A 16,692-nucleotide genomic window follows, 5' to 3' on the forward strand; every position below is an offset into this window, starting at 1 on the left:
CTAAGAAGCTTGAAGTAGAAAATTCTGAACTGAAGGAAAAAGTTTTAAAATTATCCAAATATGTTGAATCATCTTTTGGTTCAGAAAAATCTATTCCTAGCTTGAACAATATTCTTAAAGAATATGACTTGAATTTTAGGAAGTTCTTATCTAGAGGTATTGGAAGAAGTCAACTTGCCTCTATGATATATGCTGTTAGCGGAAATAAGAGAGTTGGCATAGGCTATGAGGGTGATACCCCATACAAACTTGAACCTGTAGATGATATGAAAATCACATACAAGCCCTTGTATGATCAGTTCAAGTATGGCCACTCCCATGATATTAGGCTCACATCACATGCCAAAAGCTTTTATTGGTTCAATTGATGGCCATGATTATTGTTCTGAAAGTGTTGTTTTCTTTTGATTTGATTTTGTTTGTGTGAATGGAGAAGAGAGAATACATATGGGGAAGAAGATGAAATCACATGGCAAATAATCTACCAATGACGTAGAGGAGGAAAACAAAAGAGAAGCGGAACTTAGTCAGAACCACCGAATCAACCGGATCCGCATCACTCCTTCAGAGACTCACCAAGTTCAACCAACACTTTTATCAATTTCACGTTTTAAATTAAAATAAGACTTAGACTTACAATAATAAAAGATTTACTAGAAACAAAAATGTCCATGATTATTCAAATTGAAGTCCTTTTTGTAAGTTTCATAAACTTATTTTAAGAACAAAACCAAATTATCTTGTTGATTTTATAGAAAAACAACTAAGGTGGCTAATTACCTTGCAATGTTTCTATCTCTATTTTATCCTTGCTTAATTTATCTTAACAAATTTTTATATATGCAAATGTCGATATTAATCTCTTAACCACTTGTTTAAAATATCTAAATTTGTTACCACTTACATCTATCTATTACATCTATATATTGTAAATTATTTTCATTGACTCGAAATATAGAGTTTTGACTAGGTTTCCCTTAACATTCTAAATTTCTAATCTAAAATTAGTTAAATTAACAAGTTCTCCAAGTCATTTTGTATGGTCTTGAACTTTTAATTTATCAAAAGATAAAATTATATATCGACAATAAAATTGTTACCCAAGCATCTTTTCTTCGAAAATTTAAAAAAATATTTAAAATATTAATTTTCATATACATTATTCGATTTATCATTATAATTTTAAATACACACAAAATCAAAACTAAAAAACTATCTATTTTCAATTTTTTTCCCACGTGAAAATATTCAAAGTTAGTCCACAAAATGAAGAAAAAAAAAAAGCATTTTGAATTTTCATACACCTTAGCTTTGTTAATTGCAAAATTAATTAACCATTCGTTTACTCACACTCTCTCGCCAGTTTCAGTTGGTACGGTGCGCGTACAGTACACACTCACACAACAGATAAATACAACTCTCTCTCTCTCTCTCTCTCTCTCTCTCTCTCTCTCTCTCTCTCTCTCTCATCACTGTTCCACTGGTTTCTCTTTCATCACTGCCATTTCAATTCCCTCTTTCTCATTTCTCATCTTTTTCAAACCTCCAAACCAAACGAGGGTTTCCATTTTCTCTTATTTTCACTTTTCATTTATTTTCTCATCCATTTCTCTTCATGGTTTCAAATTCCGTGGAATTTCCAATCCCGGTTCGTCTTCGTTTTCTTCAAACGAGGTCAAACGGCCATTTCAGTTGCTAACTCGGTAACTAGGTTTTGCTAACGGTAGTGGTGGAATAGGAATAGGGGAAAATCGAAGTGATCGTTGAAGAAGTGGGGTTTAGGGTTTTTGGCGGTTGAATTAGGGTTATTATTGCATGATAGATAAAATTGTTTTGTGATGGACGTGGAGGAGACTGGGAGGTTGGTGGATTTGGACCCAGAGATGTTGCAGCTTCAAGAGGTGTCTCCTCTTGCACTGAAATCGAGTCCATATGTTGCTGAGGAGCTTTTCTCGCATTGGCTTTCGCTTCCGGATACTGGTCGCCTGGTACATAAATATGAACTGTGTTAGTTATACTTTTTTTTTTATGTATGGATGCTTTTGGTTATTTATTTGACTAATGGAAATGGTGCAAAAAGTGCTGTGTGGAATATATTTGATTTACTTTAGTCCAAATTGAAAGTGTTTTTCTATTATTTGATTGGGGTTTTAGTTAGCAAAATTGGACTAAAATGTGACTCTAGATGTTTAATATGACCGAATATGTTGAGGATTCCTAATATGTTGTTGAATTCTGACCAAAAGTTGGCTTGTATTTATCTGCTGTTTGTTGTCTGAGTCTTTCTTCCATTCCTTTAAAGTAGCTTTCTTTTGTGTTGTATGCTTTCCTGTTAGATTAGAAAAAAACTTAAAATATTGAAATTCTGCTAATACCGTGGAGGAAATAATTGCTGAATAGTGAGTTGAACTTGCCATTATTCAAACTACTGTCAAGTTGACAACAAACAGAATGGTGGGATTCGTCAAGCGGATAATAAGCGGATAAAGCCAAGTTACATATTGGTTAAAGCTAGAGCCCACAAAGGGGGTTATATAGAGTGACACCCCTCACCTTACAAACCGGTTTTGTAAGGATGTGTTAGGCCAAACTATAATTCTATCACACTGAACAAAGAGGATAGACTGTATCCAATAGAGTAACTAAACAGAAGATCAAAACAAAGAAGGATGAAGTGGACAAAATAGATAGAAGGATAGAGAGTGACATAACATAATAGGAAATGGGGAACACAGAACAAAAAAGTGTGAAGAGAAAACAGAGGAATAGAGAGATGCCAAGAAAACTGTGGCCTGCTGGAGATGGGTTCTCCACTATATATGACCTGTGAATTGGAGATGGCAGTGATGTGATGTGTGAGTAGAAAATGATTTTGACATGAGTTGGCGATCAAATAGAGAGTGAGTTTGACATGAACCGCATAAATGTGCAAGCAGCTGGTTCATGCGCAGCTGGGCTCTTCAAACACAAGTTGGCTGTAATGTAAAATGGGTTGTAATTGTACATATTTTTCTATCTGGTTTTCACCTATAATTCCACTTTACAATGCAAGTAGCAGCTCTATAGGCGACCATATGAAATTGCACCACTAAAGCTGCACTGCAGAAATACATAAAATAGCCGTAAAACTAACATATCAAAAACCATTAAATACGGTGCAGAAATTTCCTGATTATTTATAAAACCTTAAATCACCGTATAAAAGTTACAAGCTAGCTCATGAGTTGTGTAAATTTATAAGCAAGGCTGTTGAGTTCCTAAATTACACTGTTGCTAAGACTAAATATGTTCTATCTATTTCCAAATTGCCTTCTACAAAAGCATTGCCGTTTCTTTGTTGGTTGCTTGTTTGTTTAATTTGTATAGCTTTATTTTATGTATATTTCTTTCAAGTTCAATTTTTCATTGATGTATTCTCAACACAGATTAAGTCATTGCTTGCTGATGCAAAAGTTGGAGTTCCCTTTAGTGCACCTGAGAACTTAACAAATACTAATGCTCTTTCAATCAACCCGTTACCTTCCTTATTTCCTGCTGGGAGTACACCGCCGCTTTCACCACGCAGTTCATCTGGTTCGCCACGGACCATAAAACAAAAAACTAGCCCTTCTTCATTAGGTTCTCCATTAAAAGTAGTCCGTGAGTCTGTTAGGGAGATAATTCCTCAGGTATTTGTCGTTGTCTTAACTAATTATTTGTTCTTTTCCTCAAACTTTTTATCGATTATGTCTTGAGTGATTTAACTCCTTGTATTACAACTTATTAACATTACTTTGAATGTTTGCAGTTCTACTTCAAAAATGGCCGTCCACCTCCAAATGAAATGAAAGACCATTTCCTGTTTCAAGTTGATAATCGATTTTACGGTCATATGGATGGTTTGCAATTACTTGGTAAGAACATGATATTTGTGGGCTTATTGGTTCTACTATATGCTCAGTTGTGAATTTATTTGGGAGAAATACTAGTTTTTTTTTTATAACTTTGTATTCTTATTTCAGAATTCAAGTCTTTTACAAAAGAGATATGCAAAATTCCCTCGTTTTTCTCCACCATTCTTTTCAAAAAGATTGATGTCAATTTTACAGGAACCATAACAAGGTACCAAATCTCTTATTGGACTATTCCATCATAATAGATCATTTCATCACATGAGAAGCTTTCTGAATTTCTATTAGATTTAGCTCTATTTTTTTTTTTTTTTAAATACATGTTGTTTTGTTTACATTTGATATATAAAGAATAAGGAAAATAGGGCTGCCAGATAAAATACGCCGTTCATAAGTGTTTTTTATTTTCTAGCTGAATAGGTTATGCTCGACAGGGTTTATGATTGTTTAATGTACTTTAATTTTCTAATATTTCATCCTTAAAACAATGTTTTAAAAACTGAATCAAACATTGAACCGCGTTACCTCTGAGTGATGGTTCAACTGCTTTAAACCACTTGAACTAGGACGAAACCGCAATCGAATTGTTCAAATAACCGAACGGTAGAAAATGTCCGTTTAATCAAACCATCTGGTTCAGTTTTTAAAACATTACATGAAGGAAATAGAAGGATCATAACCTTAGATCAACATCACTTGTAGTCTAATGATATCATTTATGTTGGACAGTAGTAATACAAACCCAGGGAAAATACTTCCCTAGTCGGTGGTTTGAGTATTTTAAGGCGGTGATTTCAGAATTGTTTTTATTGGAAAAACCAAGTCCCACATAGATTGAAGATAAGACATGACAAGAGTTTATACCAAGTGATACCTTTCATCTTACAAGTATGTTTTGTAAGGATGGGGTACACACCCAGAGTTTTAATGAGTAACACCCTTCACCTTACAGACCACCTTTGTAGGATGAGTTATACCTGAAATAAAAGTTTAATTGTTTTGGAAGACTCTCTTAATTGCTTTCACTTGTTTGAATTCAATATTGAGATGAATTTTAAATTTCCACAACTAAAGTTAGTAGAAGTTCTTAGTGTACAACTGGGAAACTCCCTGTAGGACTATAACTAAGAGAGTAGGAGGCAATGTTGTGAAACTCAATATTTGATGATCTTAGCATGGATCGAAAGGTCCTACTTAAAATGCAAAATTATACTTACTCACACATATGTGTGTTAACATAAAAATATATTATTAATATCATAATAAGTTCACATAATTTATTATTCAAAATCACCCTAATGAATAGGATATCTGATTTAGTTTTTATTAGCATTATCTTTACAGTCAATATTAATTTTTGACAAGTGATATATGATGCACACATAATATACCATGCATCAAGTTTTTAGATGTCACTTGTAATACATTAATAACAAAAAATGTGTGTAAGTGTGGTGTATAAACAAAATCAATTTTAGCATAAGCGTATAACAAAATCATTATTTATTTAACCAGATGTGTTATTATTATTTACTACCTTCGTCACTATATATAAGACCCCTTTAACTTATTCACAATGACTAAGAACGTTGGTTAAATTAGCTATCGATATTAAATGTTAACAATTTATAAAACTTTTTCATAATTTCCCTTAAGTTTATTGGGACTTGTATCATCTCTTTCTTTACATCTAACTGTTCACCTAGATAATACATAATGGGACTCATCGCACTGCATTTCCCTCAATCCTTACAAGATAGAGGTTTTAAAGTAATTAAGGGTATTACAATACAAAAAAATTAATGCAAGAGAGAAATTGAAGGGGGGCTTATAAATGTAGACAAACGAGCTTCTAGAAAGGGTTTTGTATAAAAGGGCAGAGGTAGCGATTAATCCAGTACTGTAATAGATGGATAGATAAGAAACAACTTATAGATGTTGCTTTACTTGTGTGTTTCCACTGACAGAACAAGCAGGAAAGCATCACCAACTGTTGTTCGTTTTAGATGAATTATTCAGTCATTTTCAAAATTAGTTGAAGATAAGACCACCCCATGTTTTCCACTTCGTTTTTTAATCATAATTTTATTGTATGTGCAAAACGTCTTTGTGTGGCTTTTGTAGAGAACTAGAAGGTTAACAGATAAGATATTATAATTTACTATAAAGTTATTTGTGTACAACATTTGGTCCTGTTGTACTGATGCCCTTTCCATATCACATATTTTAGGGATCAATTTATTGACTATTGGTTTCGAGGCAACATGTTAGCTAAAGATTTACCGACACAAATATACACTTTACTGAAGCAGCCACATCAAACATACCTTGTACAGGTTTGCTTTGTTTTATAAGCTGTCTTGCGCTTACTCCTAAAGTACTTTGCTGTTTCACTCTCAAGTCTCGGCCTTAATTACTAAGGGCTTACTAAAGTGCTATATATAATAGAATTAAAATTTGAAATGTGTTTGTTTTCTATTTTTGATGTAGGATGATTTCAAACCTATCTTGAGGGAACTATTGTCCTCTCATCCTGGATTGGAGTTTTTGCAAAGCACGCCTGAATTTCAGGAACGATATGGTATGCATATTATTTAGATTAATATTTTCTTTTGTTTTTAAGTCTCTACTCTTTATAATTTTTTTCTGAAAATAAACAGATCTTAGTCACCAGCCTTGCCCAATATTTTTGGAGGGCATCCAATTCTAATTGGCCTGGTTGGAATGCTATTGGCATTTTATTTCGGGGCTAACTTGTAATGAAATGTTTGACTTTGACCATAAGATTTTTCCAATTAATACATGATTTACTCTAGGATTTTCTTTTCCTCTCTACTCTTTTCTTTGGGGTGGGCATGCTAAGAAATTAACTCTTGCTGTGCTGTGATTCTACACTCTGTACGGTGTTGTTTGGTTTCAAGTTATAATAACACTGACTTGAAAACAAGTAAAGCATTGATTTTGAAGCTGTTGTTGTTGTTGTTGTTGTTGTTGGGTAACGCTGAAAGAATCATGAAGGAGATTTAAGGAGAGCTCGTCTTTTGCATTTTGTAGCAACATGGACTGAGAAAACATCAGGGAGGCACAGTGGTCTAAGAACAGAATTCAGACCTAAGTAGAAACAAAGATTAATAATCTTATCCGCCGTTCTATGTTGTATAAACTAAACTTGATTTAAATAAAACCAGTAAAATTTCGTCAGTTGATTTCATTTTTTCTACATGTCACTTCATATGCTTTAGAATGGAGAGGATCAGGACCTATGCTAGAATGCAGACTGTCTGATAAGATTATCATAATCTATCTTTTTTTCTTAAATTTAAAATCACACTTATTTTATGCTTTCAAACAAGTTCTTCAGGTATTTCTCACTGATTTTGGTATTGTTGTTGTTGTTGTTGTTGTTGTTGTTGTTGTTGTAACAGCCGAGACTGTCATACATAGAATATTTTACTACATGAATAGATCTGGAAATGGCCGACTTACTCTCAGGGAGTTGAAACGTGGGAACCTAATTGATGCCATGCTGCATGTAGATGAAGAAGAGGATATTAATAAAGTTCTGAGGTAAAGGCTTTATCTTAAAATGTCTGAAAAGTCGACTATGTTTTTTTATACTTAATTAACATGCCATCGTAGTAGTCCTTGCCACTCTATTGAGCAAACTGATGAAGGAATATTAAACTGAAAAAATTGACCGTCCTACTTACTGACTGGTCTCCCCTCCCGGTTTCCACCTCTCAAATTACAGCCCTTAATTCAAAAGAGCTAAAGACTTTCTTAAAACCTCCTTAACAAGCAGATCCCCCCAGAGTAGCCTAGACACCATAATAGAGCACGAGGTTACAACCTTTTTCCACCAGCCTGACTTTATATTGGTTGTATGAAACCATCAGGGTTTTCTTAGATCCTGAAAACCCACTTGCACCCAATAGGGAGTCTACCAGATGGAAGGAGAACAAGAGACTACACTTTGTTCCCTAGGAGTGCATCATACTCATTTTGCATAACAGCCAGCCAAGTTGGATTTGAGAGTGCTTGTCTAGTTGTTTTTGGCTTAACATGTGCAAGAAGCATGGTGGGATTTAGTCTTGGACATTATGATTCCCGACTTGGCCCTAGTTTGTGTGGGATGTATATATATTAGGTGAAATAGGCTTAGGCTGCTTAGGATATGGAATAGTAGGAGTTAGTTGAGCCGTTGGAGATGGTAAGGGCGAAGGGCTCAAAGAGGGAGATGATAGTGTGTTAGGAGAGTGTTGTGGTGAAAATTGTGCATTAACGGGTGGGGTCATAGTTGGAGATATAGTTGAGGTGTTGGGTGATTTTGAGGGCAATATTGAAGTTGTTGGAGTGGATTGAATGGGCAGTGATGATGCAGTGGGAATGGACCCTGATTTAGGATTGGAAGAAGGGCATGAAACAGTAGATGGTAAGAGTTTGAGATAGGGATATCTGTTTGCATTGAGATTAAGTCCTTAGAAATATATAACCTGCCAGTTGCGGAGAGGCATTTATAGCCTGTGAGATGTAGAGTAGCCAAGAAATAAACATTCTTGAGACCTGAATTAGCATTCTTGGCTACTCTTTTGAAATTATATTTAATTCAGAATCTGCAACTGTTGAAAACTTGGGAGGAATCTTTGGATTCACGAGACAATGAAGAGTTTGTGAGCTTTGATGACTGGTTTGACTTGCTGACACCATAGAAGATAGTTCTCGGCATCACGTTTTTCAGAAATGGCAGAATGACGAGCTAGATGAAGAAGGTCGAATCAGCGACGACGTGTGTGGCGGCACTGTAAGAAGCGTGCTTGTTAGCACGGGATTGGAGTTATTGGACGATGCCACTAGATCGTTCTGGGACTCATCTAATACCACGTTAGAATGTTGAATATTAACCATGGTTCTCTTGGAATCTAAGAGAATGTGAATTTTATTGAACTGATTATGATTACACTGAATTAGATCTATTTATAGATTTTTTTATGACCTGCTGCTATAGCAGGTAATGCCTAGGACTGACTGACTTGTGTCAGTTGGTATCTTATAGTTGCAGCTGCTTCTAACTGTATGAAACCGTTAGTTGCAGCTGCTTCTAACTGTATGAAACCGTTAGTTGCAGTCGGTTACAGCGCTAGGCTAATATACAGTGCACCTACAGGAAGCTCTCATGAGCTTATAAACTGATCCTTTGATAGATTCCAAAGATGTGCAAATCCTTTGATTTTCATTCCCACATTAGTTGTCTTTAGAGTCCGATTTTTCTTTGGTTCTTTCTGTTTGCTACATTAGTTCTTTGGTGAAATTTCAGGTACTTCTCCTACGAGCATTTCTACGTAGTTTACTGCAAATTTTGGGAGCTCGACACAGATCACGACTTTTTCATTGACAGAGAGAACCTTATTAAATATGGGAACCATTCTCTTACATATCGGATTGTTGATAGAATTTTTTCCCAGGTCTGTTGGTATTTTTCATCTTTGTTAGAGCCACAATTTTAATTTTACTGTAGATTCAACGTGTTTGGAACAGATATTTTTAGCAATTGATTTGATTTATTAATAAAATTATCTGATGAAAAGTTTAGATATAAGTTGATTGATTTTGAGTCCTTTTGCTTTATGCTGTGGTTATGTAGAAATCCGCTCAAACTTGGTTGAATATGATTTGATGTTTGTTTTAACTATTGAAATTGATAATTTTTCCCTTATTACTCTTTCTACACTGCATATTCTTATGTTAATAAAGTAAATGTCTTAAAACAAAATCTATATTGTCATTCACGCTGCTATAGCGGGCGAGTATGGATTACCGATGCAGCAGTGCTGTCCACTTCGACGCATTCAGCCACCGATGTGCTATCAACAGGTGCGGTTAGGCGACCACAAATCGCGACGAAATCACATCACATTTGCGGCCCAAAAGCTCCTTCACACCCGGATTACAGTTCATGGCGAGAAATTCCTCAAATACCCATTATTTTAATTTGTTCTGGATTTTCATTTTAAGTGATCTATTTTATTTATTCTTCTTTCACGAGCAAACTGTTCTTCTCATTCTCCCTCTACTTTGTGTGACTTTTTTTTGCGCCTGTGAAGCTCTTCTCCTGTTTCATGCGACTCCATTCTATTGAGTCTAAAACCCTTTTCCTATCTCTCCTCCTGCTTGTCAAGACCACTGTTATTTTTCTTCTCTGTTCTTTCTTCTCTAGGTTCTTTCTTCTCTAGGTTCTTCTGGGTTAGAAGACCATTGTTACTTTTCTTCCCTCTCTGGGTTTTGTGTTTTAATGTTAGTGACAAATGACCAAAATTACTTATATTGATTCTCCTTAAATTTTATGTATTTTTCTATTTTTGAGTATTTTTATGTATCCTTTTAGAATTTTCATTTTGTCTGGATACTGTTAATTAGTCTTCACAATAGTGGCTATCCCACTATACCGCTAGTGGTTTTCTTAGCTCGCAGCTTTGCGCCAATATCCGAGATTAACAACATAGAACAAAATAAGTTCAGTTCATTATGAAGGTATTCCAAATGTTGAATTAGATTTGCAAATCAATTCGAGTTCTTTGGTTAAATAATGAGTCCTGAGCATGATAATTGTTTTTTCAACCAATTGAAATAATGGGTCCTGAGCATGATAATTGTTTCTTCAACCAATCGAAATAATGAGTCTTATTTATATTTTAACTGAGACAGGTTCCACGGAAGTTTAGCAGTAAAGTTGAAGGAAAGATGAACTACGAAGATTTTGTTCATTTCATACTTGCAGAGGAAGATAAGTCATCTGAGCCTAGTCTGGAATACTGGTATACTCCCTAGCCTTCTCAAATAATGGAGATCCTTTTAGCAGCATAGAAAATCGTACGTCTTGACTGATATTTGACAGCTTGAATTATAAATGAAAGCAAGTTATTCTCTTACCATTTGATTTATACAATTATATTGGTTTTTCTTATAACTTTTGTTGAAGTTAATGAAAAAAGAGAAGAAATAAGGAATATTATTTCGGTAAAATATGATTGGACCAACTTGATACATTCTAAACACTAACCCCAATTTATGGAAATTAGTATTAGGAGATAATATTACAAAATATTTTCTTATATTCTATCACAATAAATAATAATAATAATAATAATAATAATAATAATAATAATAATAATAATAATAATAATAATAATAATAACAATAATATTGTTATTATTATTATTTTTATTTTGATAATATACTTTCTCTTTGCTCTTTTGTTATATTTAAACATTATTTCTTATGTTCTTCCATATTGTTATTGTTCAATTGATAATTTTATTAAATTGTGATTCTTGAGATTCAATAAATTGCTGTATAATTTCAACTTTTTAAACATTCTTTTTACTACTCAGCATTATCAATTATAAATCAATACCTGACTTGCATAAACCTGTTATCCCTCTCTAATTAACTCAGTCTATGTTTCAGAATAGTTAGAGCATTGCTTTCAAAACCGGACCAGATTAGGTGTTTATCGGTACTGTATAGGTGTATGGTCTATTTTAGCAAACATACCCAGTTAATTTCAAAACCAGTGAAAACTGGCCTAAAGCCTGCGGAGGGCGGCTAGTTTCAAATGTTCAATTTCTTTATTTAATTTTCCTTTTTATTCTAAAGAATATTTGAGTTAAATGTAGATCCAGTGTCAAGTTTCACTTTCAGTAGACTTTTTGTTTTACCCTCCCTTTCTCAGCCTTAAAATTTAATTGAATCTTAAAAAGGTTTTCCCTCTAAATGGTTGTAGGTTCAGATGCATTGACTTAGATGGAAATGGAGTATTGACCCCAAATGAAATGCTGTTCTTTTACGAGGAGCAGCTGCACAGGATGGAATGCATGGCCCAAGAGCCTGTGCTTTTCGAAGATATCTTGTGTCAGATTGTTGATATGATTGGACCCGAGGTCTCTCTTTTATTCATATTCATGCATTTTTGGCTGTCTCATTTTTTATTGCTCTACAGTATAGCATGTGGTAACCATCCTAAGTTTTGCAGAATGAAGGATATATCACATTACGAGATGTGAAAAGCAGCAAACTTTCTGGAAATGTTTTCAACATTCTTTTCAATCTCAACAAGTTCATTGCGTTTGAATCTCGTGATCCGTATCTTATACGTCAGGTAAAAGCAAAGTTTAGATCCTATTTCAGTATCAATGAAGTCTTTTAGACACTTTGTTGGCGAATTTCTAATGACCAAGAGGGCACTTTATTGTCCAGGAACGCGAGGATCCAAATATGACAGAGTGGGACCGTTTTGCACACAGGGAGTATGTTAGACTTTCCATGGAAGAAGATGGTGAAGACATGTCAAATGCCAGTGGAGATGTCTGGGAAGAATCACTTGAGGCCCCTTTCTGAAATTCAATTAGGTAGGTTGAGTAGTACTAGTGCATTCCATAACAATACATATATTTATTTCTTGCACTACCTAATTGGATATCATATCATAACTGTAGGTGAATCAAAGGCTAAGTTGTACTTGTAAGAATCTTTAGACTCTACAACTTGAACACGATGCATTTGGAGGGAGATGTCTAAGAGTGTTCCGGAGAGGTTCTCCTAAATTTGTTTAGAAAGAAAATGAGAATAGCTACAGGGTACGAGCTGGTGCAGATTTATTGTTCTTGTTCATATACTAGTACTTATTTTTTAGACTAATCTATATCGAATTTAATTTCTGTAAAAAGAAACCGGAGGGTTTTTTGTTTATCTCTTCTGAATTTTGGTTGTTTGAAGGTTTTGTTTTTTACAAAATTTATTACAACTAATTGTACTTAACTTTCAACTTGTTTCTCTAATTTGTTATATAGTGATGAGAAAGCGCAACGTAATCGATAAGCATCTTAGTGTTGTTTTTATCACTTAACTTCGATCATATTTCAACAAACATTCAACCATATAAATGACGTGGGTAGTTTTCTAAAATTCAATATTTATATGTTCTTAATTGAAGTTATTTATTGTTTTCTAAGAGGATGTAATGTGTTTGTTTTGAGGAATTATATTGCCACCCTCCAATTTCCAATTTTATCATTGATAAAAAATGTGGAAAACAAAGAATTTTCTAATCAAATTTTTGGTGTCCACAAAGTTTCCGGTACCAAATATTGGAAATTCAATGAATTTTAAATTTTCGGTATAACATGCCGGAAATTTAGTTTATTTGAAATTTTTGGTATACTGGAATATTGAAATTTCAGGTATATCGGAAATTTCAAATTTTCGATATACCGAAATTTTTAAATAAACTAAATTTTTGGTAAGTTTCAATTTTTTGTTTTTTAAACGTTGAGATTTTGCCGACACTTTTGGAAGTCTAGAATGCACCACCATTTGTATAAATAGGGGTGTTAAGGTTATGTGATAATACATAATTTCAACAAAATGCCTCTTCCTCAATATTGTATCAATGTAGAAGTGTATTTTAATGGCCACAAACCTGCTGTTCAAGGTCATGCGAAGGCCATGTGGAAATCATTTCGCCGTAGGATAACTAAAGGTCCGATCAAATTGGATGCGCAGATTCAAAGATCCGTTGACGACATAATGAAGTGTCTGATTCGTCCAGAGTCTTCCGGTAGTGTCTAGGTTTTCATGTTCTCAGAGTACTGTTTATGCTTGTTGTTTGTCATCTGATGTTTGTTAGTTATTGGTGTTGACGACATAATGAAGTGTCTGATTCGTCCAGAGTCTTCCGGTAGTGTCTAGGTTTTCATGTGTTCAGAGTACTGTTTATGCTTGTTGTTTGTCATCTGATGTTTATTGACTATGTTTGTTTGTTATTGATGTTATTTTCTTTATCTACTTGAAACATGTACTAGCAAAAAAGATTATGCAATAAATAAGATGTTCGTACAAAATATACAAATAATAGAATGATAACAAAATAAATCTACATAGGTCGTCCACAGACAACATCCGCCAACCTAGTTAAAATACTGTGGACCTCACCATCAGGGTTCACCAGACCCATGAGGTTATCCAAGTGAACTGCGATGTACTGCAAGCGGCTGTTCTGGTCACCAGCTGGAGGTGGAGGTGGTGGTGGTGGTGAAGAAGCCCTGGTACCTGAAGGCCCTGGAACATCAGATGCTGCGGCAGATGGGGACCTGACTCTAGGGTGTGACACTTTGAGGAACCACTCCAGATATTCATCTTGACATTGCCCAAGCTGCTGAACCGCAACGGCTGTATCCATGATCTCACGAAGGGAGCTGAAGATGTGACTCTGAAACCAGCGATCAATGCCACCAGCTGGAGCCTCCGGGACCGGCTGTGGGATGCCTTGTATATAACCAAACTGGCGTAGACACCTCTCAGGCAAGTATCTAGCCACATGACTCTCCCATCTGACATACTCTGAATATAAAGAAGATACATCAAAAGGAAGATGCTGACGGTGACCTGTATACGGTGTCCAAGTGACATCATCCAGCGTCAGAGCATCTAGCCTCCACCTGTACTCCATCAAGAATATTTTTGGAGATGCATCTATGAATTATTTTTTTTTTGCAGAAATGAGGTGAATGTGTTAAAATAGCTAAAAATAAATTCAACAATATTTTCGGAGATGCACCTCTAAATTAATTTTTGGCAAAATGGAGTGGTTGCGTTAACTAAAAATATACTCTAGAACGTTTTCGGAGATGCATCTACGAAGAATGAAGTGATATAAGGTGCGTTCAAAGATACATCTCCAATAATTGTTGAAGGTAATTTCAGATTTTCTGAGATATGAGCCATATCATAAGAGTGAAAAAGAAATTGTCTTTGTTCAAATGCTTCATGTTTCATCTCAAAAGCCCCTGGTTACAGGAAAAATGAAAATGGACGAATGCTTATTTTTTCGAGGCACACAACACAAATCTCCACCTTACTTTAGAAAATGACGGTGGCGTCTATTTACCTCTCACAATGTATGTATCTTTGCACATTCTTAAAAGATTCCTAACTTCCTAATAACATCATTTAATCATATAATTTATCTTGCCCATTTAACAAGAGAAATATATCATGCACAATGGATTGTTGATTTGATTTTAAACTAATAGCCGTCCCAAACATTACAAACACGGAATTCGACAAAGATTTTTTATTGTCCATATTTTCAATATAGTTTGCATCTATATATCCTTCCAAAGTGTCTTTTTAGTTGTCTTCTTTTACTTCTACCTTTCAATCATTCATTCAAATATTTCAGCACACACTTCAAAGTTTATCAATGAACTCGACCTAAATTTTTCATAGAAAGACTTATTATGCTAATATTGTATGCTAAGTCCAGTCTATTACATATCATATCATACACGATATTTCGAATCCCACTAGCATAAGGAGTACTCTCGATCATCTTCTTCTTATTTTTGGTTTGAGGATATTGCATAATCGAAAGCTTAGTGTGGTTATCAAAAAAAAAGTTAATGATTTTAGCATCTAACATTCTAAACTACTCCGCCACTTTTTTCCGGATAATCCTTATAAAATAATAGTTCTTTTAAATTTAGTTCTAAAAAATCTTTAATATATCCTTATAAAACTACAAGATAAATTACAAATATTTTAAGTTTAGTTTCCGCATTTGCTAAAGAATAGGCGCTTTTAGTCCATATACAAGCATTCATTTTATCCAAGATATAGAGATTAATAAACATTCTTTTTTGGCGGTTTATAGTAATTACTCAATAAACATTCTTAATGAGTATACACTTATTCATTTTTACTTAGTATTTAAGTTTAGATAGAGCATATTAGAATAAGAAATGACCAAACCTTCACTCAATCCAATGAAGAACTCAAGCAATTTTATTAGGAATTCTGTCATGGTCACTCAACTATAATGGTAATTGAGCTAGTTAAGTGATTATAAGAACTTAGTAGTTAAACTACCTCAACTTTTTGTTCTCTCTTTTGATGTACAAGTGCAACCAGTTCAAGATGTTTCTTTTCTTGTAAATTTTCTCAATTTGTATGTTTTTCATAATTTTTCTTGATAATGTTTATAATTTTTTTTTTAGAATTTTGATGTTGATTAATATTTAAATTATATTTATTCCATATTATTACATAATCAACAAATTCATGTTTAAAAAAACTTTTGTTTTCAATACATAATCATTGTTATGATTTAGATGAAATTATGCTCACATATTCTTTTCTTTAGAGAAAAAAATTCATACATTCCTTAAAAAGTAATCCACACATATTAATTAAAAAAGATTCATACATAGTATGCAGAAGCTTTTAATTAAAAAAAAGTTTGCTTCAATTTAAGGCAAGGAAAGAAGCCCAAATAGGATCTCCAACTTACATAACAATTTACTTATTCAAATCTATTTACATATTAGCTAAAAAAAATTTAGATGAAGTAGTTTTTTTGGGTAAAATAATTAATAATTTATATGCGAAAATATCTTTGTTATATAAGGTTGCAGTCACTATCACTATTTTATTCATTTTTTTCACTCCATAATTAAAACCCTTTCAAAAACTTCAACCATTTCCAATTCATTTTTCGTCTCCAAATTAAATTTCAAGTGTTTGATCATAGCAAAGAGAGCATAAAAAATTGCAATTTAAGGTCAAGTATCTTCATTTCATCTCACATTTCCTTGTATTGGTGTTGATTTGTGGAAGAAGAAAGCTGCGTCACTACGAATATTCACTTCCAAATTTCACCAAACTTATTTCGGATGTGCATTTCCAAAAAAAATATCTGTTACACAACTCAGAAATCTGTTTTAACAGAAGTCATGTTTTTTGCCCGTGT

General features: G+C 33.8%; 1 protein-coding gene across 1 annotated transcript; it reads left to right on the plus strand.

The window, feature by feature from the left end:
- Window positions 1–1,438: 1,438 nt before the first annotated feature.
- LOC131644307 (serine/threonine protein phosphatase 2A regulatory subunit B''beta-like) lies at window positions 1,439–12,787 on the plus strand. The gene is made up of 13 exons (XM_058914773.1): window positions 1,439–1,988; window positions 3,426–3,668; window positions 3,788–3,893; window positions 4,002–4,101; window positions 6,121–6,226; window positions 6,381–6,471; window positions 7,316–7,457; window positions 9,205–9,352; window positions 10,593–10,702; window positions 11,671–11,827; window positions 11,920–12,045; window positions 12,144–12,295; window positions 12,383–12,787. Exons 1-12 carry the CDS (start codon window positions 1,839–1,841, stop codon window positions 12,282–12,284), a joined length of 1,620 nt encoding a protein of 539 aa, XP_058770756.1. The 5' UTR covers window positions 1,439–1,838; the 3' UTR covers window positions 12,285–12,295; window positions 12,383–12,787.
- Window positions 12,788–16,692: the final 3,905 nt, after the last annotated feature.

The sequence above is a fragment of the Vicia villosa genome, linkage group LG1, assembly GCF_029867415.1.
Source record: "Vicia villosa cultivar HV-30 ecotype Madison, WI linkage group LG1, Vvil1.0, whole genome shotgun sequence".
Taxonomy (NCBI): Eukaryota; Viridiplantae; Streptophyta; class Magnoliopsida; order Fabales; family Fabaceae; genus Vicia; species Vicia villosa.